This window comes from Passer domesticus, chromosome 4 (assembly GCF_036417665.1).
Source record: "Passer domesticus isolate bPasDom1 chromosome 4, bPasDom1.hap1, whole genome shotgun sequence".
NCBI classification, from domain to species: Eukaryota; Metazoa; Chordata; class Aves; order Passeriformes; family Passeridae; genus Passer; species Passer domesticus.
In genome coordinates, this window is record NC_087477.1 from 15,027,201 (window position 1) to 15,050,730 (window position 23,530).

The following is a 23,530-nucleotide window of genomic DNA, read 5'->3' on the forward strand; positions in this document are numbered from 1 at the left end:
ACGAGGCTGTGGCTGGGATTGCCATTAGCTGTCACCAGTCACCCAGCAGAACAGGTTCCTGTGTCACAACTGGATTACAGGAGAAGGGAGAGAGGAAGTGAAAAGCTGAAGAGCAGCTAATGAGGGCCCTGTGAGTTAACCCAGTTAACTGGGAATGACCAACAATCCCCTTCTAGTTCAATGCTGAGGGTCCAGAAGGAGTGGGGAAAACCTGACACCAACCAAACTCATCTCAGCCACTGACTGACCTGGGTGAGGGCTGGGCCAAGACAACCCTGCAGCACCACCAGCAATGAGCACTTAGGTCACAGAAGGTGGCAGAAGGTAGCCACAGGCTACCTGCACAGACCCAGCACAGTGAGCATAATCCCTACAGGATAGGGATCCCACTGTTGTACAAGCCAAGGGATCGCTCATCTCACACCCACCAACACCACCAACACAGCCTGCCTGGATGTCTGGCAGTGACCAGGAATGACGTAAAGGTTGGGCTTTTTCTCATGTCTTCTGAAAGTGTGAGAAGGGATGGGGTTAAGAGGGATGATTCAGGTGCTGCAAGAATCCTTCCTGTTCACAGGAAGCCAACACCTGGGGTTCAGCTAAACCTCAGCAGGCTACTTTATCATCATTTTAGGCCAACAAGATATTTATGGCCAAACTCAGAAATTTTCCTTGTCCTGCTCCAAGCTGTACAATGGATGCTGTGGCAGAAACTCTGTGGGGAGGACTCGTGCTGGCTCCAAAGCAGGTGTCCTGCTGTAGCTACACTCGCAGCCTGAGGTGCCATGTATCTGTGTGCTCAGCTGCAGAGGCTCATCAGCTTGTGCTGAAATCCAAAATACAGCCAGCACAACCTTCCTGAGGGTATGGATGAGACAAGATCCGTGCTGCTGGCATGCAGTCTGTGCTGGATACGCTGCACTAGGAGCTGCCCTCTGAGAATTCCTACAGCTGTGCCAGTTAAAACTATCCATTGGAACTAAGGTGCACGGATACACTTTATTAACAGTACTGTGGTTTCTCTCTCCAAGAATAACTGCTGAGACTTCAAAGACACTGCTCAGTCAAGCCACGCTGGGTTTCACTCTGAGATCACAGGGTCCAAGCATTAATCCAGCACTGCCAAACCCACCAATAACCCATCTCCCCAAGTGCCACATCAACATGTCTGTTAAACCTCTCCAGGGATGGGGACTCCACCACTGCCCTGCGCAGCCTCTGCCAGCGCTGGACAGCTCTCAGAGAGAACGAATTTTCCCTAGTATCCAATCTAAACCTCCCCAGGCACAGCCTGAGGATGTTTTCTTTTGTTCTGTCCCTGTGTCCTGGAAGCACATCCCCTGACCCACCCTGGCTGCCCTCTCCTGTCAGGGAGTTGTGGAGACACAGAAGGTTCCCTCCGGAGCCTCCTTTCCTCCAGGCTGAGCTCCCCCAGCTCCCTCAGCTGCTCTTCACCAGATGTGTACTCCAGACCCTTCCCCACCTCCCTTCCCTGGATATGCTCCAGGCTCTCAATGTCTTCCCTTTCATGAGGATTTGTTGATAAAGGTACGAAACAGGACTGCTCCCAGGACTGAGCCCTGGGGAACATCCCCAGTGAGAGGCAGCCAGCTGGGGGTAACTCCATCCACCACCACTTGCTGGAATCAGCAGACATTTTGACTTTGTCTAGAATTTTATTTCAAGGAATACAATTGCTTTGAGTATATTCACAAGAATAAATATAAAATTCTTCTCTCCAGAGTAAGAAGATGAGTTTTTATAAAAATATATCTCTATCCCACAGAACCACCTAGGTGGGATTTCCTTTAGGAAATATTATTTAATAAAAAAATAAAACACTGAAAATAAAATGCTTGACCTATGCTTATTGAATCACCAGACAATTGAAATTTTTAAAATGTTATAAATATTGTAAATATTATTAACAAAAAAAAATTTAAATAGATGTGTAGCCGTTGAGTCCATCCAGATGAACTGAACACTGCAGGAAGTCACAGCTTCTCCTATAGGGCACCAACTTCCTTGTATTCACTGGCGTTTGTTTGTCTCCTCTTGTTGCGATACCTGGAATAGAAGAGAGAAATCTGAGTTCTGGAAAGCCAAGTGCTTTTGGGGACTGATGGGGAGTGGGGGGCAATGGAAAGAAGGAGAAAAAAGCCGTACGAGCTCCTCACATTTGCTTTAAATCTCTAGCAGCTGGGCTCTCTCTGTCTGCGCTCATTTCCAGGTCTGACATCACTTGAATGCAGTATCCTTTCTCGACTCTTCACTGACAATTCCACAACTGCATTAAAGTCTTCCTGCTGGTACTAGGCTTGTCTTTGAGAAATCCTGCTGGTTACCATCTAGCTACCTACCAGACCTGGGAAGCTTAGCTCTTCCTCTTGAGTTGTTCCATCTCCTCAGCTCTCTGACAAATCCTTACCGTTAGTTTTTAGGCTGGAGAATGATTCCCTGCTGCTTTGGATCTGTTCATGGAGAAGAGTACTGTCCCCCTTTACTGTGGTAAAGCTGATAAGGCAGTGCTCATGATATCACACTCACCACAATAACATACTAGATCAGCAAACCAGCTGGCAGAAATCCAGCTGCTCTCCAGCCCCTGATGCCTGAGGGAATGGCATTACCAACGAAAGACCTAGAATTTCCCTATTCCCTGCCTGCTCTCTCCTTGAGCTCAGCACACCCTCTAAGCCAGACACGAGCCAGCCTACAGAGCCCCAGAGGGAGGGTGAACAGGCACTGGGAGTGCTGCTGCCTGCCCTGCAGCCGGGGCCATGCCATGCTGCCAGCACGCTGCCTGTCCTGAGCGCTTCAGGCGCAGCTGAGCGGGTCTGTGTACCCGGTGAGCGAGCTGTTCCAGGCTAGCCAGGGTGCTCAGAGGATGCCTGCCACCTCCAGCTGCCTCGGCCTCCCGAGCCACCAGCAGCACCCGTCTCACCTCCTGCAGATGTAGTAGCTGGCGAGAGAGAGGGCGGCGAGGAAGAGCAGGACCACGATGACGGTCAGCGCCACGTACTCCTTGCTGAGGGGCTGCCGCACGAGCTCTGAGTGCACGCACCGCACTCCCGAGAAGCCCACGTCACACCTGAGGGTGACAGAGGCACAGTCAGACACGTGGCAGCGGGGTTACCCCTCAGCAGCTCACAGAGCATCCCGTGCTGCTGGCCTGCTGTTTCCTCAGGGATGAGACACTTAAACTGATGTAACTCAAGCCCACGTGGTCCTAGAGACGGCTGCAAATTGTTCAGGCAAATGAGCAATACCCTTAAAAATGCCTAAAGGGTCTTAATTTCAGATTGGATAAAAGGAGAGACCTTGGTGCTGTGCCTGAGCTCTGGATCTCGTACTAGTATAAATACAGATGGACACACATCAGAAAGAATGTCCCAGATCTAAGCTGGGCTGGTCACCAATTTCAGGTGTCTGAGACTCTCACAGAGATCACTGGAGGCAGCACATGTGCTTTACACTTCCTTGAATGCAGCTGAGCATTACAGACATGGGGCTTCTCTTCACTTTCTTATGAGCATTTAATACTTGGCTGGATTGGTGTTTCAGCTAAGTGTGAGTGGCAGCCAGAGCAAAGTTCAGCTCAAAGCCCACCTCAGGGAGATCTGCAGGATGAGTGGGGCCTGTGCATACCTGCAATAGTGCTCATCCAAGTCCACGATGTACACACACTGCCCGTGGAAGCAGTAGTCCTTCATTTCAGGCTTACATCTCGTTATCCCAACTTGGGCCACACGTGGGCTGTTCTCTGTCTGGACTGCAAAGATATTTCATTAGCACCTCAGGATGTGGGAAATGCTGCTCGGAGAAAAATGATTCCCAGGGGCACCTCAGTGAGGCTGCCAGCCCAAGGAAGATGGGAACCCAAGACCTGGTATTTTCAAAGAGCTGAGCAGTACTTACTGAGTGCTGTTGTGCAGTTCTCCATTTCACCAGGCCCACATAACGGGATCACTGTTGTGCCCAGCACTGCTTGCAATAGGTAACCTATAAGAGAATAAAAACAACAGTCAAAACTAGATGTATTTTGAGTTAAGTATTTAAGGTGCTGTAGTAATTAATTCAAGAAGAACAGAAGCTTCTCATCATGGTAGGAAAGACCCGAAGTTCAGAAAGCTGAAAAATACAGGTCTGAGTGATGTGCTGCCTACACTATAAATGGCAGCCCAAAAAACATCTCTGAAATACAAACTTTTAATGCAGAACAAAAAGATTCAACAGAAACCTGGTGTCTGTGACCACCTCTTGCCCACACTCTGAGTGAAACTGAGCAGGAACGGGCTTGGAGAGATTATGGGGAGAGGCAGGAATTAGGCCATTTGATGATTATGTTAGGTTTCTGACTGGTCTGGCACGGCACCTGTGCAAGGGAAGTAGCCAGGTTTCCACAATTAGGCATGACAGTCCCTCATTCATCACAGGAGGAGTCCTTTTGCTGATCAAAATCAAGATATCCTTGACTCACAACAGCCCACAGGAAGAGAATTTCCTAGGAATCTGCAAGTCAGTGAAGCTGGTGACTCAGCACACCAGGTGAGTGTTGATCCAGGCTCAGTACCCCACCACTGGGGTACTGAGAGAGAGACCACAGAGACCACAGACTGCTCCAGGAAGGCTTAACACAAAAGCTGCTCTTTACCAGCAAAGAACTTCCTCAGCCCTCTCCCTGCTGAAGAGAGCTGAAGGGCTGGACAGTTCCTGCACTGACACCCACTCCTTAGGCAGTTCCATGGTTAAAAGACCGCTTGCAAAGCCGCTAACACGAGATACCAAACCCTCCTCATCTGCCCACGGCCTTGGAGAGGTTACTGACCACTTTATGACCCTGTTACTTAACAGAACACCAGGAGAAACAGACACAGCTTTCAGGTGCTCCTAGTTACATGAACATTTGCAAACAGGATTGGAAAGCCAGCACGGGTGCCTGTAGTTTCATGGCTAGTCCATGAGGAATAGTGAATGCCTGCCCCGGCTGGCCATGAAATCCACCTGGCTAAAACTCCTGCTGTGGTCACAAATTAACCTGCTCATGAACTGCTTAGTCATCAGCCCCATTCCACGGAAGTCTGTAATTTGTGTCTTTGGGCTGTTTGCCTCTATTAACTTGTCAGGTCATGCATGTCTAATGGAGGGAGTGTGCCTCCATAATTTCCTGATCGTTCTAATTCAACTCCAGTTATTAGAAAGTGTCATTACATCTCAGGGTTAAATCTAGTAGAGGTAATTTAGGGATTTCCGGCAGCTCATCTGCTTCTGGGTGATCAGTAGGCTTCCTTTATCCTTCATTCCAGCTACACACAAAACCAGCAGGAATATCTAAGAGGGACAGGGCTTCTTCCTGTGTTTGCATTTTTAACAACATCATTTCTCCTTCTCACCTCCCTCTGCAAAACTAATAAACCAGATTTCCACCAAGCTCTAGAAGAAAGAACAAAGCCCAGGTACCCCAGAGCCAGAGCAACAGTAAGAGATGCAAGATGCCAGGACCTGTACCAGCTGGAGACTCCCATGCCTACTGGCATGACTCAGCAGGGACCTGCCTTTCCCTCCAATGGGGCAGGACATGCAAGTTTACTTTCAGGGTGGGATTTTTTTCTTAAGCAGCAATGTGCTCACTGTCGATTGCCTCAGCAGCAGCAGTTTAACACTTCTGTGAGGCCAGTCTGAGTTGCTAAAACATAAGCTCAAGTGTGTGAAAGGAGAGGCCACCAGCTGTCAGACAGTGGCAGCTCAGGAACCCGGGGTCCCAAAAGATGCTGGAAAAAGATTTACCGAGCCAGTTCTTCTTCCCAGGAACTAGGGGGACATTTCAGGAGTGCTCCATGGACTAAGCTACTCCCTTGGCAGGGAGGAGCTGTGGCACAGGACAGCAGTGTCCCACTAGGGATACATCACGTCACATAAAGAATTAAAGACAGAAATTAACAAAAGTCAAGGCTAAACCTGCCAGAGGTATCCCAGATACCCACTTGTTAGCAGATGGATTAAGCCAGCCGAGGATCTCACGCAGCCTACACATTTCTGTCACAGTTTGCACCCTTCCTTGACCTGAGCACAACCCCAGCAGCTGCTTTTGAAGCTGGAGTTCCCAGTTGGAGACTTAGCAGAACCCGGCTTTCACATGTGAGAAAATCCCAACCAAAAGGTCCATGGAAAAGACAGGCCAGCTCTCCTCCTGGCTCCAGAAAGAAGCATGGCTTTCCAGTTAAAGCCCACAACTCAGACATCTGTGGGGGACAAATTAAAAATAACCTCCTCCTCCAGTACTGCCCAAGGGCTTTCTCAGTCCCAGCCACGTGCAGGTGCCTCCTCCACCTGACTGCAGGCTCTCAGGGCCGGAAAGGCTGGACTGCAGGCGTGGATATTTGCTGACACCCAGCAGTATTTGCTGCTTTTGGGCAAAGTTCTTCCTGTCTGCAATGCTCTGTTTTGCCCTTTCCCCCATGCACATATTTCCCCTCTGACATCACTGGGAGGATAAGGGATCCGCACACAGCACAGGCAAAGGAGAGCCTTTCCCAGGATATTTATCAGATGATGCATACTAAACACAGCACCTGGGAGAGGTTATATTTTTATTCCTTCACTGTTCATTAAGCAAACACAGGGTACAAGATAAGAGTAATGAGCTGGTGGATTTTCATCTGTGTCTTGCAGGAATGTGAGTGTTTCATAGTCCTACATCATAATCCCATCTGGCTTCACAGGTATTCCTGCAAAGTTCACACTCACAGCACTTACTGGAACAGGAATAATGCTGCTGCTGCTGCTTACTTGTCCTTCCATGAGGGAAGAAAGGAAAATGAGGGCCAGTGACCAACTGCCTTAACTTCCTGCAAACTCCATCAGAGATGACCTGCGAGGGTTAATGGTCAGTTTGCCCACTGTGAGCCAGCTGTAGTTTCCAGTGGCAGGATGACTGCTAAGGATGAAGGATGCACATGCGAGATACACTAAACTGAGGACTGCTCTGTGAAGGATTTGCACCAGGGGAACTGTCAAGCTCTTCTGAGAGCTCAGTCATTGTTTGAGTGTCACCCAGATTGCCAGTCCTGTACTAATTCACCTGAATGGTGCTGCCTCCCATTTGGCATCTCTGTGGCCTCTCTGCCACAGCAGCAGCACCTACACCCTCCCCATGGGCTGCACTTCCAAAGCAGAGGTGCCCAGGAGACACACACCTGAAGGATCTTAGCCCATTCTAACTGCAAAGACAGACCAAGATGCATCCCTATCACCTGATTTTGCACATCCAGGGATGTCTTAACTGACTTCTGTCTTCTTTGGGCAAACCGGTAGGGAACATGGAAGTTAGCCAGTCTGTCCCACTGGCTTTGTGAGCATCCCTACTACCACTGTTTAATTAATTCCAAAACCACAGACTTGCAGTTGTGGATGTCCAGGATCGGGTCACAGCAGCTCTAAGGCAGGCCTGGAAACACCAGTTTGTCATGGGAAGACTGGTGCTCCAAAACTGGCCCACAGGATCATCTTCAGCATTGTGCCAGGACTTTCCCTTAGGGAGAGAGAATGCAGTTATGTGCACCCTGTCATCCTGGTACTGCTTCACCACTGATCTTACTCACATGCTGCCCCTGTGCCTGGGCCACACTGCTTCCCACCAGCTGCGTGGGGGCTGAGGTCCCTATGCCACAAAAGCAGAAATCCCTTATTACTTCCAGCCAGACACATCGGCCACTAACACTTGCCCCATCGTCAGATGCAGCAGTCTTTATGCTGAGCCAATTTGCTGAGAGCCAGGACAATGTGACACAGGAAACCATAAGGACAGCAGGTCCTGGAACTGTCCCGTGAGTCCGGAGATCCAACGCTTGCCTTCCCCCCTGAGTGGGCGTTACAGTGAGCACAAGGAGATCAGTGCCAAGGCTCCTGCAGCAGCTACCAGAAAAGGCAGGGCCCCGGCTCGTCCCCATCACCACCACATCCACATGAGCAAGTGACATCTCTATCTCACCACTGCCTTGTTGCTGCCCAGTCTCCAAGCCCACAACAGCCAGGATATGAACCTGCCAAGGAGACTGTCACTTCAGTAAGGATTCAGCCATTCAGCAGGGAACCTCCTCCAGTCTGGCATAACACCAGTGCCAGTCTTCCCACAAGCACCAAGTTCTGCTTACACTCCTGCCCTGGGAGGGGAAGGCAGTAAAGTGCTCACAGCACTTGTTATGATGCCACCTAGCTATGACTAACCCATCCCTATTAGATGCTGTGCCTGCCCCGGAAACAAAGAAATTCATATACAGATCCATGAAGACATACCAGTTCCTACCAGTGTCATTTTTGTGCAAAGCATGGCTGACTCACAGACTACAAGATGTTTAGCCTGCTGTCCTGGCAAGCGAGATGCTGGGCTGCAGCTGCTCCATCAATTGTTATGAAAAGACCCAGCTAAGATGAAAGACACAAACTCATACTGCAGTGGGCTCAGAAGGTGAGGAAAACATCTGTCCCAAAAGAGAAGTCTCGGGAACTGAGTTTGTCCATCAACTACGACCTCAAGCCCAACGTTGTGCGTGTGAGAACACGCTCTGTCATTAAAGCAAGGCGTGAGTGTGCCAGGTCTCAGGACTTTGCTGCCCACAGAGCCCAAGTTGCCCAACAGGGTCAACTCTCAGCAGTCGCCACCTGTCACTGCCAGCGCCCCGTGGAGGTGTGTGACAAGGATCAGCTCTTGCATCACAGCACACCCAGGCCCCAGGACTCTTGAGGCTCTAAGGATACACGTGTTCACTTGAGACTTTCAGGTAGCTTATGTCATACAATGGAGTAACACACTCCCAGCGAGGAGGTGGAGAAGTGTCAAGCAGAAGGAGGCCACAACCTGTTTTGTTGTTACGATCAGGAAGTCTCTGCTGCTGTGAGGATTCACCGACTGAGCTCGCCCAGAGCACAGCCTGGGCGAAGGCAGCAGGGCCAGGTTACAAACAGGACAGGTCATGGTGAAGGAGACGGACTGCGCTGGGAGCAGAGCTGGGGAGAAGGGAAAGAATGTCCACCTTCACTCAGTCACAGGACACACCTGGGCATCACACAAGCAACAAAATATCCTGAAGCAACACACCACAGAGTGTGCTGTGTGCTCCACTCCTCAGCTCATACAATCCACCGGGGTACACCTGTCAGCGCCTGGAACTTCATCTCGGAGAGAAACCCATCAGTTTCACTTGAAGGCAACCTGAACGTTATGCCCTGACGCAGATTTCCCCGCAGCCAAAGAACGCCCCTGCCCCAGGACGCAGCACCCGATGCCCTCCCAGCCCTTGCCCGCGGGAAAGAGGAGCTCGCCGCTTACCGAGGAAGAGCAGCAGGCTGCGGGCCCACAGGCAGCCGGCGTCCATCGCCCTCGGTCCCCGGGGAGCAGAGGAGGCGGCAGGAAGGGCACAAGCAGCAGCAGGAGCGGCGCGGCAGTGTGCAATCGGTGGCCGGCCGCGCTTTTATGTGCCCGGGGAGAGGCGGGGCCCGGCGGTGACACTCGGCCCGCCCGGCTGGGGCAGCGGCTCCGCTCGGCCTCCGCGCTTCCTGCCCCCCGCCCCCGGCCCTGCCCGCGGGCAATGCCCCGACGGCGGGCACGGACAGCGCCTCGGACCGCCTGTCCCGGCCCGAACGCCGGGAGCAGGGGGCGGCTGTGCCCCCTCCGGCCGTCGGCTGGTGCTTGGGTACATTAGGCGTCCCTGGTTCCAGCAGGTAGCACTGCAAATAGTACCTGGGACCGTAAAATTACCCGAGCCCTCTGAGCAGTCTAGCCCATGCACTGATGCCCGGGACTTCCCGCGGCTGTGGATGCCTACGGCACAGCCTCGGGACGCTGCCTCTGCTTGCCCTCAAAGCATCCATCCACGCGATGTGCAATGGCACGAGGCCCTGCGGACCCGGAGCCAGCTGCCCAGGTATGCCCTGCCGGCACACAAGGGACCACTGGGCCATTGCACTGCCATGAGCACCACCTGTGCCTAAACCGAGGTTTGGGAAACACCCCAGGGTGGGCAGCTGGGAACTTGCTGGCCTAATCTCCCATCTCCTGGCATTTCTGAAGTGACCCTCAGCACACACATGCAGCTGCCAGGCAGCCCTGGAGCTAGGCGCAGAAATGGCTTATTAAGTTACAGCACAGGCACCAGGAATGCCAGCATCTCACCTGGCGCCTGGGCTGGCCGCAATGGTCTTGGGCTCAGGGGGTGTGTATGCCATGTTCCCCCTCCAGCCCCTGGCCTCATCACAGCCCAGCAGCACGGGCAGTTCCTGGAAGCAACATCTCTATCAGTTATAAGATCCTTGAAAGAGCAGCCAATGGCTACTTTTTAAAAATTCCTTTCAAGCATCCTGTTGAAGCCCACGCACTCTGTCGCTATATTAGGCAACACCTCGTTCAGTAGTTACGTCCCACCATCGGATGAGTGAGGAATCCCACCCATCAAATCCCTACTGCACACATTTGCCTAAAATATGAAGCTTGTTTTATCTCAACAAGCTGCTCGGAGCAACGATGGTTTACTCCTTTTCCTTTTAAAGGAAAAATAATTTTCCCTGCCTTACCACTCTCCATAAAGGCACATCGATACCCAGTTTACTGTGGCACTGATAAGCATATCTCACAGTGAAAGGAACCTGAGAACTGACACTGAGCTGCACTGCACCAGCTGATGACTAAGTGTCCCTAATTTCTCTGTTTTATAAACAGTTATTGATACTGATATTGAAGAGAGGTAACTGTAGAAGATATACTGCAGATACTGCAGAATCCAGATATACTGGATACTGGATACTGCAGAATTCCAAATAGCACAACGTCATGTTAAGAATGCAGTTCTAAGGAGTAAAGACTCATTCAGGGGGCTGCAATAGATCTGGTACTTACAAATCATACTCCTTATTTTCGGAGCATTTTCTTAGGTCTACAGTGGCACGGAGATGCTGAAGTGAAAAAAGGCAGCATGTTGCTACAGAACTGTGTGTCAGCACCACTTATTAATTACCTAAGTGGTATGAGAGTTGGCAAGATAAATGTAATAAAGCTCGGTGTGAAAGTAGCATTTAGAAGGATGCCCTCCACAGCAAGTGGGACATGATACAGCTGGGATCTTTTTCTAAGTCCCCTTTTTTCCCCCCTCTAATTAGTCATGCCATGCAGATGGTATCTTTTTTGATGCCGCATGACTGTTTTTGTTGCTTCTTTAATTTGTGCTGATCCCCCTTATTAAGGATTTTATTGTCTGCTCTTTCAGGGATCATAATGAGTAAAGGAAGGAATCGCAATTATTAGCAACGTGTTTCTGTGTGTGGGCTTACAGATGCCTTAAAAAGCAGCATCACCGAAGAACTTCCACTTTATAATTAATTTTACCCTTAAATTCCTGTGTGATTTATCCTCTGAAGGGCAACATTTAATTATAGTCTTGTACCGGTACCTAGATACCAAGTAACGCTGACACAATTGGAGCAATTCATTGGAATTTCCTCTTTCAGATCTGAATATATGGAAAACAAGTATCATGGACACATCTTTGTAATGTGCTTTGTTTCACAGTACCTGATTTCGCATCCGGCATCCCCGCGTGCGGCTTTCACCATCCCCTCCTCCACGTGGAGGATTCCTCTTGGCGTAAGGCTGGCACACACCTTAAGAGCCAGTTTTCCAAGAGGCCTTGCAGCATCAATGGGGTCATTGTAAGGCAGGCTCATTGCATCCCACAGGTCCCAGTAGGAGCGACAAGTCTGCGCAATGCTGAGAGGCAGCACTGGTTGGGCAAGAGAGCATCACGGGTGCATCTCCGCTGCTGGCCTCGATTCAGCCGGGGTGAACCGGCACGCCCAGGGCAAGGCGCCCAGGAATTTGTGCCCCTTGGCACCCCACCAGGGAGGAGCCCCCCGAATGCTCTGACATTTCAGGTTTGTTTTTTTTTACAAAGTGTAACAAGAATATGAGGAAGTACCTCAAGAACTTGTGCGAGAGTTGCTTGCTTTAATTACCTTGCACTGCCTTAATCACCACCTTTAAAGAAAATCTCTCTTTACGAAGTACAGAGGCTCAGCTGAAGTCCTTGCTTCAGCTTGCCTCAGTCCTTGCAGTCTCCAGCATTCACCTCCCCCTCTGGGACAGATTCACAGCAGTTATTATTGCCCAGGTACAGACTGAGCCTTGTCTCTCAGTGTATCCATCAGTGACGGGGCACAGCACTTTCTATGAACAACATGCCCCTTTTGATTTAAAGAGGAAAAAGCACAGCTTAAATGTATATTTTTCTGTGGTGCCTGTTTTCCTCACTGTAGAAGAATACATGTGTTCACAGCAGTGAACACAGCCACTTTATCTGTGTGCTTTTACATGCCTAAAACCATACATGGCAAGTGTCTGCACCACTTACTTTAGCTGCCTTCTGTAGGGCTTGCATCTGGTTTTATGCATTGTTGCTGTGGGTACAGATCTGCCTTGGTTTCATCTCCTGAAAATGACAAATTTGCAAAATCAACATCTTTGCTTGCTAGAAAGTATTTTCTTTCTAGCAAAAGAATGGAAAGAAAATAATTCCTAGCCTTGCATTGATGCACTCACCACTGTCATGCACACACGCAAAGTAAAAAAGAGCAGCAATTTCATAAATTCTTGGAAAAATCATCCAGAATTTTTCAAACAACAGGAGTGCACATGTCAGTATGTCTGTAAGCAGGCTTGCATACAGCAAGCTTTCACTGCACAAAATGAGAGATGCTCAAGAAATACTCTCAGAAGGTTAGACATCAATTGAAATGCACCTCACTCGTGACAGCACTTTCATTTGAAGTACACGAGATTAATAATAAGTTCCCAAAGGGATATAAAAGGCAGGTAGATGTGCCATTGGAGTCACAGTTCAGCAGTGGGCTTTGCAGTGCTGGGGGAATGGTTTGACTCAGTGATCCTAGAGGCCTTTCTAACCTAAATTATTCCATGATTTTTTGAAAATCATAAATGGTAAAAATCTTGAGACTCATGGGAACATGCCCTTAGGACAAATGCCCTAAGAAGGGAAAGTATTTTTAACTAGAATATGTAGACGCAATCAGCTGGAGGAAATGGAGTAAAGAAAAACCTTGAGCCAAATGACTCCGTTTAAAGGTCAGTTTCAAATTTGCCGTGAATGCGAGGGATTAATTAAACAACCACTCTCTCCTATAAACTACAAGAGTTCAAAATATGCACCCAGGGCTGAAAGTGGTCGATGCCTCTTCCTGTAAACACAGCATGAGGTCAAAGTTACTGGACAACATGGATGTTGTGCTATTAAAAAAAAAAGAATAATTCCCTAATTTCACTGACTTCTTTGCCAACTTCTGGGGTCAGCATTAACCAGCCATTTAAAAAAGAAAGGGGAAAAAAAACCCCAAGCAGCTAATTTTCATCCATCTCAGAAGGTGGCACTGAAAAGGGAGACAGGTCTCCCAGTTCATGCTGCATTCCTCCCTAAAGGGCAGTTTTTAAAACTTAATTCTCCTGACTTGTATGACTTTGCCATTACTCTCCTCTGGGCAAATCCTGAATGGCTCAACACATCTCATGGGCAGCAAGAACTTCTTAATGCTCAGCTGGTGATTTCCCTTTCCTAATTACAGCCCAGTGCTCCATGCTGAGTGATTTCTTAGCCTCTGAGGGGTTGAAACCTTTCTCTTTTGTGGAATTTTTCCATGATTTCTGCCTTTGGTGTCAAACAAAACCATGCCCTTGCTGAGAGTGGTATCAAGCCAAGTCCCCCCCATATCACTGTCCCTATATCTGTTTTCTCCTTGTTTTGGGTGAACTGTTTAGAACAATTACATAGAATAGAATTATAGAAGAACAAAGCTTGAAACAAAGGAGATTTCCTCACAGCATGTAGCAGGTTGCAAGCAAGGTGGGAGAACACCAGCCCCTTACCCATCAGTCCTGTGTGCTGTTCTGTCCATCAGCACCTCTTTTGAGTTTATGAAGTCACCTCATCCACAAAATTTCTCATTCTCAGGCACAAGGATTAACCACTGAGAGACAGGACATTTGCCTTCTCTGACAAGTCACCATGTGCACACATGGGTGCATCATTCATGCCCCTGATCAGTGGCCAGTAGAACTGAAATTCCTACATGGCAGCATGGCCCTGGTGGATGACCGTATGGCCCACCCCCTCGATGGCTCTGCCCAGAGAGGGACACCCATCTCAGGACAGAGAAATGGTGGCAAACCCACTGCGACGGGGACTGGTGTGACTCACCAGCTGCTCTCAGGTTTCCTGCACAGCAGTCTCTCCTGGCTGTGGGCTCTCCATCTCAACCTTCCATGCCTCTCCTGCACCTCCCATCAGGACAGCTGGTGCCAGCATGGGGAAGACAAGAGGAAAGCACTGTCAGTGAGAAGCACAGACCTGCTGAGGCATGGCACCAGCCTCTAAGGCCTACGCTAAAGCCTGAGCAGTATGTGCTGCACACACACCATCAGTAGAGCCCCTGACTCTTTGCTGCTCCATCTGGGAATCCTGGCCACCACAGGCCTCAGCTGCATTGGCTTCAATCCCTTTGGCAAGTTTATTTTGGCCCTTGATAAATATTTTGCTCTTATATCTCGAGCATATATGAGCAGAGGAAGGGCTGACTAGCAGGCTGTTCACCTGCCTGTGCTGGGCCTGCTGAATGCAAAGCTGCACTGAGCTGTGACTCACCCCAGGCCCTGCTCCACCATGGGGACTTCAGCTGTCTGCAGACTCCACGTTTTGGGTGCAGCACAGCAGGGCCTGTCACCTGCATGCCAGCCATGCACACGGGAGCTGGGGCACCCTGGACAGGAGGAATGTGTCATTAGGGATGATGGAGTAAACAGCAATCCACCTGAAACCAGCTCCACCAGCACATGTTCCAGAAACCAAATCTAGGAAAGAGCCCAGGTCTCTGCTGTATTTGTTTGGCCTGGTAACCAGCAGTAAGCACTGTAGCAGATGCACTTAGTGGAATTCCCCCATCCAGTAGCATTATGGGACACTCCCACTACTGTTCTGATAATTACTGTTAATCATTACTATTACTGAAGTGACCAAAAAAAAAAAAAAAAGAAAAAAAAGGCTGTGAGGATCAGACCTTTATTGTGCTGGCTGTTGTTATGCAGAGGCGATGAGACAGTCTGCCCCAGGGAGCCTATAAACACAGGTGCCCAATTCATTGCTGCAGTCATGTTTCAAACTAGGACACTGTGGCCCCCAGTGAAGCTCTCCTACAACTCCAGCAAAAAAAATCCTTGGCACTCCCTGCAGCTCACATCAGCTGGGAGCCAGGCTGGATATCATGCTCTCTGCCTGCAGGCAGATGCAGGTAGAAAGGAAAGAAGCTAATCAGGAATACTCTGTCGTTGCAACACCCGACAACACGTTTCCATTCGGTGTTTTCCCTGACTGGGCCCAACCTGCTATAAAACTCCATATTCTTTGATCTCCAGTGAATTCAGTACCACCAACTCTTGAGAGCCCATGAGTCACACAGTATGTGGAAACCTCTGGGGTTTGGTTTGGGAATGACCAAGACTATGTGAAATCATCTTCTAGTCACCCTCTCCTCCCACCAATGATCTGAACATCATCTCAGGTATCCAAGTCTCCCTGGACACCGTTCCTAGGTTACACACGGAAGAAATGGATTAGCCAACTAGGTACTGACTGGAAGCCACAGAGAAGGACTGTAGGCCTCTGTGAGGTTGAGAAGAGCAGGGAGAGCTCCTGCACAGGTGGAAACCAACTGCCTACAATGCTGATTTTTCCTCCCATTTATGCAGGTCAGGCTGCCGTCAGCTACCAGGAAAGGAGACAGACTGCAGTTCTCTGGTCAGAGCTGGCTGCTCCCCAGCCTATCTCAAGAGCGCAGCCTGGATTCTTCCCACACTAAAAAGCAAAATAAAAGGTGTTCAGTGCCTGGATGTTTCTCTGCTCTCTCAGCAAAGACGTCCGGTTTGCCCAAGGGCCAAGAAGAGGCGAAGGCCCAAGCCCCAGGGAAGTTGTCTGTCTCTCCATCCACAGGTACAGAAGATGCAAGTAGGAGATGGGACAAGGCAGGAAACTGCAACTGGATGTCCTGGGGGGGAGGTGGCAGTGGCCAGTTGGCTGACTGTGCCACTTCCCGCATAACTCCTCCTGGTATCTACACATCCACCCCCTCGTCCTCGTTCCTGCAGCTTAGTGTTATTTAAGAGAGGCAGGAGATTTCCTTTATGACACTGGGAGCGCATGCGCGTAAATCAAGTGGGGCAGGACAAAGGCCAGGGCTGGGTTTAATTAGATCAGTGATGCTATTAAATTAACAACAGCACTGAGCTATGGCTGGCAGTTTTTGATCGATCCTCCTGCAGCCAGTGGCTTTGTCCTTCATAGAGGAAATTAAGGGCTAGGGAACAAGGAGGAATTGGTCAAGGCCGCCAATCACACATTTGGTCTCTGAACCTCATTAAACTTCTGAACAACAAAAGTTCCTTTACAGGATTTTCAACAGATATGAGAGCCCTGTTTTCATGAGCCTGCACATCAGATGCTCAGGATGAGACACTTTTGGCCCAACTTGCAGCGTGCCTACAGCCGAGGTCACCCCCTCAAGCGTCACACACTACTTTCCACCTCCACACCCGGATTAAGCTCCCTGTCCAAACCTCCAAACCCAGCACACAAGCAGCCTGATCAGCCTGAAGCCCATTAAGCCAGCACAGGAGAAGATCTGTCTCAGGTGAAACGCCAGACCTGAGAGCCTGTGCAGAACACAGCTCTGCTCTTCTATTTCCATCCTGCCTCCTCAAGTCTCCCCCCTGTTTTGTTCCCGTAACATTCCCCTTTGTGAACCAGGAGAGAGATTTCCAGGAAGAGCTACAGTACACAAAGCTCATTACCCATCTTTCCAAACCAGCCACTTTAAAGGGCGCACAGGTTAACTAAACTAAACCAGAGGTCTCTCTGCAAGCCCTTTCCCAGTGTCTCACGCTGCACCTTATGCAACGCGCTGCGCATCACTGCGCGCATTTAATTACAGCGGAGCAGCTTTGATTGCCATGTCACAGCATCCGAGTGCCGACTGCATTGCTCGTGGCAGAACTGTCTTTTACGCACATCTGAGTAACAGTGGAACCTCTGGGCAACGGCCTTCCATTGTTTACGTGGCTCCCATAAACAGGATGTCACCCATTTGTAAATATCCTGTCAGAAGCCCCTCAGCTGCACTTGAGCGGTTTGATGCATGCCCGTCTGCAGCGGGTCTGCCTCTCTCTCCTACGGCTTCGCTGGTAATGTTGCACAACCCCTGCTGACCACACAGTGCCTCTCGGGGTACATACTGAGACTTCTACCTCGTGGCTTCTGCAAATTGTTTGTGGAGTTGGTGCACTTGGAGAGCGTTTGCTGGGGAATTTTAAGTCAAAGGAATGACAGGTTACTGTTGGCATTATTTCCCACAGGCTTATGCTGTGTAGTTCTCAGGTAGAGAAGGCAAGAGAGTTATGCTGATAGAAAGCTTGTTGCTACATCTTACTCAGAGGTAGGGCCTTTTCCTCTTTCATATAAACAATGGATTTCACCTAAATGAAGACAGTGACACATGGAGAAAAATACACATTTTCTTATGAGTTTCTTCAGTGTTGCAAATAGGGGTTTTTGATGGTCAATAATTAGATACCTGTCTGTAATCTGCAAATTTTCTTCAGTAAATCCAAAGATAGCTTTCAAAAAGAAGTCATAACACCAAACTCTTATGTTTTGGCAATGCATCTCAGGACAGAACCTCCTAGCAGAACTAGAGAGAGCTCAAAGTTCCCCATCAGCTAAATACTTTATTAAAAGCAAGGCACACCTACCCTGGTTGGCTCATATTTTACTAACTGGGTAGCCAGCTCTGAGGGATGGAGGAATTGCTTTCATTCAGAGGGAAGCTCCAGCTTGGAAGAAAACAGAAAAGCAACACTAAGAACTCTTGGTGTAGAAGTAGAAGCACGGAGTTGAGTCACTGCTCATTCACATGTGAACAACCACTACTGGGAGTATGCTGATGCCAAGTAGTGTGACAGGGCATCCCTAACTCCAAAAACAAGTGCCTTGAAGGACTGTAACTCCAGGCCACAATCATGGTAGCATCAGGTCAGATGCCAGCATTCAGCTACTTCCCCCAGACTTTGGCTAAAAGGACAGGTCTCTTATGCTATGTCAAAGCAAGAAAAAAACCAGAACCAGTCTCATTTCAGTCTGATTCCCAGCATAACCCCAGTGGAGTTCCCAAAACCTTCGCTGTTTTCTTCTCCTGTGAGTGGCACAGACTGCTCTGGTGTCATCCCTAGTGTCACCTGGAAATGTCAGGCCTGTGGTACACCCCTCTAACCCATCATTAGCACCACTGGAACAGCAACAGCGGCACCTGAAATAGACATTCTTTGTAAAGGAAATCATCAGGAACTTGTTTTATCTAAAACAAGGGGCAAAGGAAGCAATGTGAAGTCCTGACCCCACTTGTTCTAAGGCAGATCACTGCATACTGCACTATAAACTCAGCTGGGATCCAGATTGCTTTGCAGATAGAGCAGGAGGAAGCTGTAACTTACACCCACTACAACTGTACCTACAGCCAAGGAACGAGATAACTAAATGCCCTTGGGGAGATATGAGAGGCATTTGAAGCATAAAAATTGCTTACCTTTCCCTTACTAGGTAGGCAGATAAACACAAATGTCTCTGTTCAATAGTGCCTGACAGTCTTATGCAAGCCCTCAAAAGCAAAGAAAATTAAGGCTTAGAGTAAAACATGGTGCAAGGATGTGCCTCCCCAGTGACAGAGCATCCCCCATCACCTCCAAAATAAGCAGTTCCAGAGAACTGCACGAGTTGGCAGAGATCATGGGGCCAGTGAGCGTGGGAGAGCAGAGGCTGGTGCTTGTGTGCAGGACACGGAGCCTGCGTGTTTCACACGGGCATTCCCAGCTCCCCAGGTGCTGCGCCGTGTTCCGACTTTCAGTCACGTGCCTGCTGGGACACACACAGCTTACCGCATGCTAAGAGAGGGTGGGAGCAATTTGCTTTACTGCTCCTGCCAAAAGCCTCTATGACTGTAAGTTATGAAAGCTCTGGAGAGGCAAAACATTCCTAAAACCACTTTATTAAAATTAGTAACACCCGAAACTCCCCCCAGTTGTTTTTATGGATGGCAGGGCTGAAGGAGGCAAGGAGCAAAAGTAAAAGCAGAGGCAGAGAAGGCTCTGCTTTCTCTGCAGCATGACAGGCCAAGGGAGTCTGGATAATTTCAGCTGGCTGCTGAAACATTGTCCACTTCCCCCAGAGGTCATGCTGGGAGCAAGACTGATTTTCCATCTACAGATGCAAAGTCTTACACATGGACTAAGTGCTGGTTTACCATACCCCAGCATCTCTGAACTACCTTCAAAGGCTGTAACACTTTCATCCCTGTGGCATCCTAGTAGCTATTTGGATATTTATGTGATGGCAGCAGGGAGGCAACCACAGGGTCTGCAACTTATCAAACGTGCAGAGGCAGGGACTCCTACCTGTCCCTGTGCTCCACTCCTGCCCTTCTCATGGATCACTTCCTCTGTGGATGCTGAGCCAGAGCAGCACTGCTGCCTCCCAGGCTCCTGTTCCTGATGCTGTAGTCCTGATCCATATTGCAGGAGAAGAGAAATTTAAAGGGGACCACAGAGAGAGATTTAAGTGTGGAAAACCATCAGGTCACTATATTCCCATGCCATGACTGCTGTCTCTTGGGCCTCCTTCCCCCAGGCAACATCAGACCCTGTGCATGGCAGGCTCAGCCCAGCAATCCGTGCTGTTCCCTTTGCTCATCCTCGGCACAGGTTAAACCAGCATTTGCTCCTGCCTGGCACCCAGCTAGCTACAAGATAAAAAAGCCACATCCAAGCTCCAGCCTCTGAACTAACAGGCCACCTGAAGCAGATCAAGCTGCTTTTGCACCATCTCACTCTTGGTGATAAGTGGAAACCTCTGCTTGGACTTCTTTGGCAGTGGCTTGCATTAAATCATACGGAACTGTAATTTTGTCTTACTTATATTAATTGTAATTTCTATCAATTATCATTTTGGCATTCTGCACAGGACCACAGAGCCCGGGGCAATTTCTGTGTGGAAAGGACTGGACTAAAGCTCTGGTGCAGAATAAGAAGACTGAGCAGGCCCTGATCTGCACCTTTTGCATACAGACCTGCCCCTTTGCCAGCCCCCCACGGGCCACAGGAGGGACATGGCAGAGGGCTCAGGGGATCCAACTCACCCCCACATTGGTGGGGTTTGGGTTTCCCTGAGTTCTTTGAAGGATAATGGAATTTTTTCTGCAGGGCTCTCTGCATATGTACGGATCTGCACGAAGCCAAACTGTGGGTCAACAAAGATTTTTTTATGAGAAATAAAGACAAACTTGCTGTTCAAAGTTTGTTCAACATTACAAAACCACCTGACATCTAGGGCAGAGCCTCAGCTCTTCATCAGCACAAGGTATGGTATGCACATTAAAGTCTGAGATTTTTTATCAGACACATACAGGGCACCTCTGCCAATATTTGACCATGTTTTTCCATGTCACCTGGACACTGATCACAGAAAATATCCTTTGGCATAACAGGAATTCAGCACACAGCTTAAGTGCTGAAGGAAGGATGTGCAAATAATGAAGCAATGCTCAGCCTTAAACAACTGTAATCCAATGTTTGGAAGACAAGGGAATTTGTCTCCCATTTGTGTCATGTTTTCTTTCAATGCACATACACAGAACTTTTGTATTTAGGGAGAGAAGCAGTCTCCCTTCAATTCACTGAATTTATGGGCGATGTACCATCCCCAGAAACCCCATGGCAGCCCAGGACTTCAATAGGCTTCACCCAAAATGTGCCTATACACACACACACACACACTGGGGCCAAGTGCCCCTGAGTTTCCTCCTCCACCCAGGGTTTTTAACCTTCAAGTAGCATTCCAAGTACATGCTGTTACTGTTGTCAAGTTGGCTTGTATCTTCCACCTTGTTCTTCTTATGTATCACTGGTGCTTCTCGCTCAAGAAACCACCACAAGGAAATAGGAATTTTAAAGAATTCTACAGCACTCAAAAACCCTAAACACCTAAATACCCATGGACTGAAGGCAGTGCAAGTAAGCCTGAGTCTGCACCCACTGAAGACAAGAAACGCTTTATTGCAGCCTGCAGCAGGGCTTGGAGTTAGGCCAGAGCTGATTGGGAAAATCACAGAGCCCTACTTTGATAAATTGTCTTGAAAAGGCTTCAGTAGAGCCATTCCACCAGTGCATTTCACAAATCCTTAATGGTTTAAAAAGGAATCAAACTAAACCTTACTTGGAATCATCTTAAAAACCCTTCTGAAGTCCTTTCAGGCTGCAGTTTGAATGTGGCACCTGAATTACACGAGGGCACCTGCTCCTGGCTGGGAGGCACCTCTTTTGGGTAGGCCAGGAAGGATGACCCTGAAAGGAACTCTGCTAGGCCAGAAGGAAAAGGTCAGGGAAGAATGCAAGGGGACACCCAACTGGATCAGACCACCCCCAAATTCCTCACTGTCATGCTGAGGTCATGGACACTTCTGTGCTGGTCTTGGAGTGTGTGTGTGTTGGTGTAAGGTCGTGCCCTTCCCCTGCGTCACTCTCCATTCTTCTTGGGAACAATCAGGAAGAAACTCCTAGTGTTTCTTGGCTCCTGCACACACTTTTCACGCACAGGGGAGCACCTAGCCCATAGAGAACATTTTTTTCCTGCTGTAATCTTGATGGAAAATGTCGTTAGTGTTGGAGAAAGGAATTACAGAGACGGCTGAGAAATGCCTGAGGGAGAACTTTCATATCTATTTGCACAAGAGATGTCATGAACATGCCACCAAAGAAGTCAAGAGAAGCATTAACAAGGCAAGGGGAAAGGGCAAGAGAATTTCCTCTCTTTCACCTCCTTGGGAGCCCTGCCTGTGTTTCAGGGCATTGGTTTGCTCCAGCAAAGTCAGACAGCCTGAAAGGGCACTGCAGCAGTCATCCATCCTGAGACACAGGGCAGATTAAGCTACCCAAGTACTGTGTCAGAACTACAGACTTATACCTATAAACTGGGCACCTAAGATGTTAAGTTTCCAAAAATGACAAACACAGACAAGGCCACTTGGACGCCCTCCTTGGGTTTGCCTGCCTGAAGAGCATCCCTCCAAGAGACACCCATGAAAAAGCAACGCCACAGCCATTTCAAAAGAAGAGGGGAAGCACAAAATTCTCAGCCAAATCTTGCATGTTCTGGCACGGCCTGTAACTGAAGGTCCCCCTCCCACTCCGTGTCACTGACTCATCCCGCCCAGGGGTGGCAGACCAGGGATGCACTCAGGGGAAGCGCTCGGGTCCTCCCTGTGGTGAGGCTGCCACAGCTCCCTGCAGGCTCAGCTGTCGCCGCACAGCTTTGGAATTCCGCGTTGGCATCTCTTAAGGCAGCTCCTGGAAGGGCGCTCAGGGCCAAACCCGCTGCCGCGCTCTGCCGAACGGCCGGCACGAGTCAATAAAATCCCATCCCTCGTGGGATCTGCCATAACAATGGGACACAAACAGACTTAGCCTTACGTACTGAAATGATGTCAAACAAATTAGCTTTGCCCGAGTTACTCAGACATTCTTGCAAAGCTCAGCCCTGTCCTCTCGTGTCTCGAGCCTGGCTGTGCTGTTTGCCAGAGGGAGCTGTGGAGAGGCTTCTCTGCCTTGGAGAAGGAGGAGAAAGGAAAGGTTCCTGCATTCCCTGCGCCCTCCCAAACAAAAAAACCTGAATAACAATTAAAAAAAAAAAAGGCAAAGAGCAAAACAGATTTAGAGTGCCAGGGCCCATGCTCTCACATTCCTGCAAGTGGATCATACTATTCCCCTTGGCTTGGGAAGCTGCAGGTGATGGCAGATGAACTGGCACACAGCAACAGTGCTCCAAAAACTTGGCTCTGGGCTCACAGACATACCCTGCCTAGGAAGCTGTCCCACCTCAGGCTGGCTCTCCACCAGCCTGGCTCCCATCAGCCAGGGGCAATGCTGCCATGCCACATTTTGTTCAGTCCTGGCCAGAAAACACACCTGGCATTTGAACACCAGGCATTCAAAATGCAGTAAACTGTATTTCTGCTTATTAAAGGACAAAATACTTTCATAAAGAAATGGCGCTAGGGAATCCATACAAGGCAACTTCCTTGCCAATATTCACCAAATAAGTTCAACAAGAACTTTTGATCAAAAATTAGCATTTAAGTGGCTCTGACATGGGATCAAAACCTCACCTTTGGATACCTTTAACATTTCTATGAATTAGAAAAGTGAGCCCAGAGCTAAGGCAGATGAGCATTCACAGATGGCCCTAATTCCACAACCCCAAACCATCAAATTGAAAATTCCCCCAGAATGGCTATACAAGAAATGCCTCAACTACCAAGTTTAGCTCATCCCAAACTGCTCCAGAGAATAAGCATTTAAAGCAGTTTTAACACTAATTTGTCT

The 23,530-nt window shown here is 49.1% G+C and overlaps 2 protein-coding genes across 4 annotated transcripts in view; both read right to left on the bottom strand.

Annotated features, from left to right (window-relative positions):
* Positions 1–1,662: 1,662 nt before the first annotated feature.
* EREG (epiregulin) lies at positions 1,663–10,229 on the bottom strand. Its single transcript, XM_064416301.1, has 5 exons — positions 9,329–10,229; positions 3,919–4,002; positions 3,649–3,772; positions 2,945–3,091; positions 1,663–2,067 (listed from the first exon to the last, which is right to left on the bottom strand). Exons 1-5 carry the CDS (start codon positions 9,372–9,374, stop codon positions 2,007–2,009), a joined length of 462 nt encoding a protein of 153 aa, XP_064272371.1. The 5' UTR covers positions 9,375–10,229; the 3' UTR covers positions 1,663–2,006.
* Positions 3,919–23,530, bottom strand: part of EPGN (epithelial mitogen) — a 33,701-nt gene continuing 14,089 nt past the window's right edge. Inside the window, exons 4-6 of one of the 3 annotated variants that reach the window (XR_010360563.1) lie at positions 14,256–14,350; positions 12,399–12,476; positions 3,933–4,002 (exon numbers count right to left, since the gene is read on the bottom strand). The gene's annotated coding sequence lies outside the window, so the exon portion shown is untranslated. Of the gene's footprint in view, positions 4,003–12,398; positions 12,477–14,255; positions 14,351–23,530 lie in introns of those variants that run through there. The other 2 variants (XR_010360564.1, XR_010360562.1) reach the window with 2 other exon arrangements.

What these genes read in the sequence shown, in the direction of transcription:
- EREG (XM_064416301.1), bottom strand. Translation starts at nt 9,374, where the DNA reads ATGGACGCCGGCTGCCTGTGGGCCCGCAGCCTGCTGCTCTTCCTCG. An exon ending in CAGCCTGCTGCTCTTCCTCG is followed by an intron (nt 4,003 to 9,328) that starts GTAAGCGGCGAG and finishes ATTCTCTTATAG; the next exon opens with GTTACCTATTGCAAGCAGTG. An exon ending in TTGGATGAGCACTATTGCAG is followed by an intron (nt 3,092 to 3,648) that starts GTATGCACAGGC and finishes TGTCACCCTCAG; the next exon opens with GTGTGACGTGGGCTTCTCGG.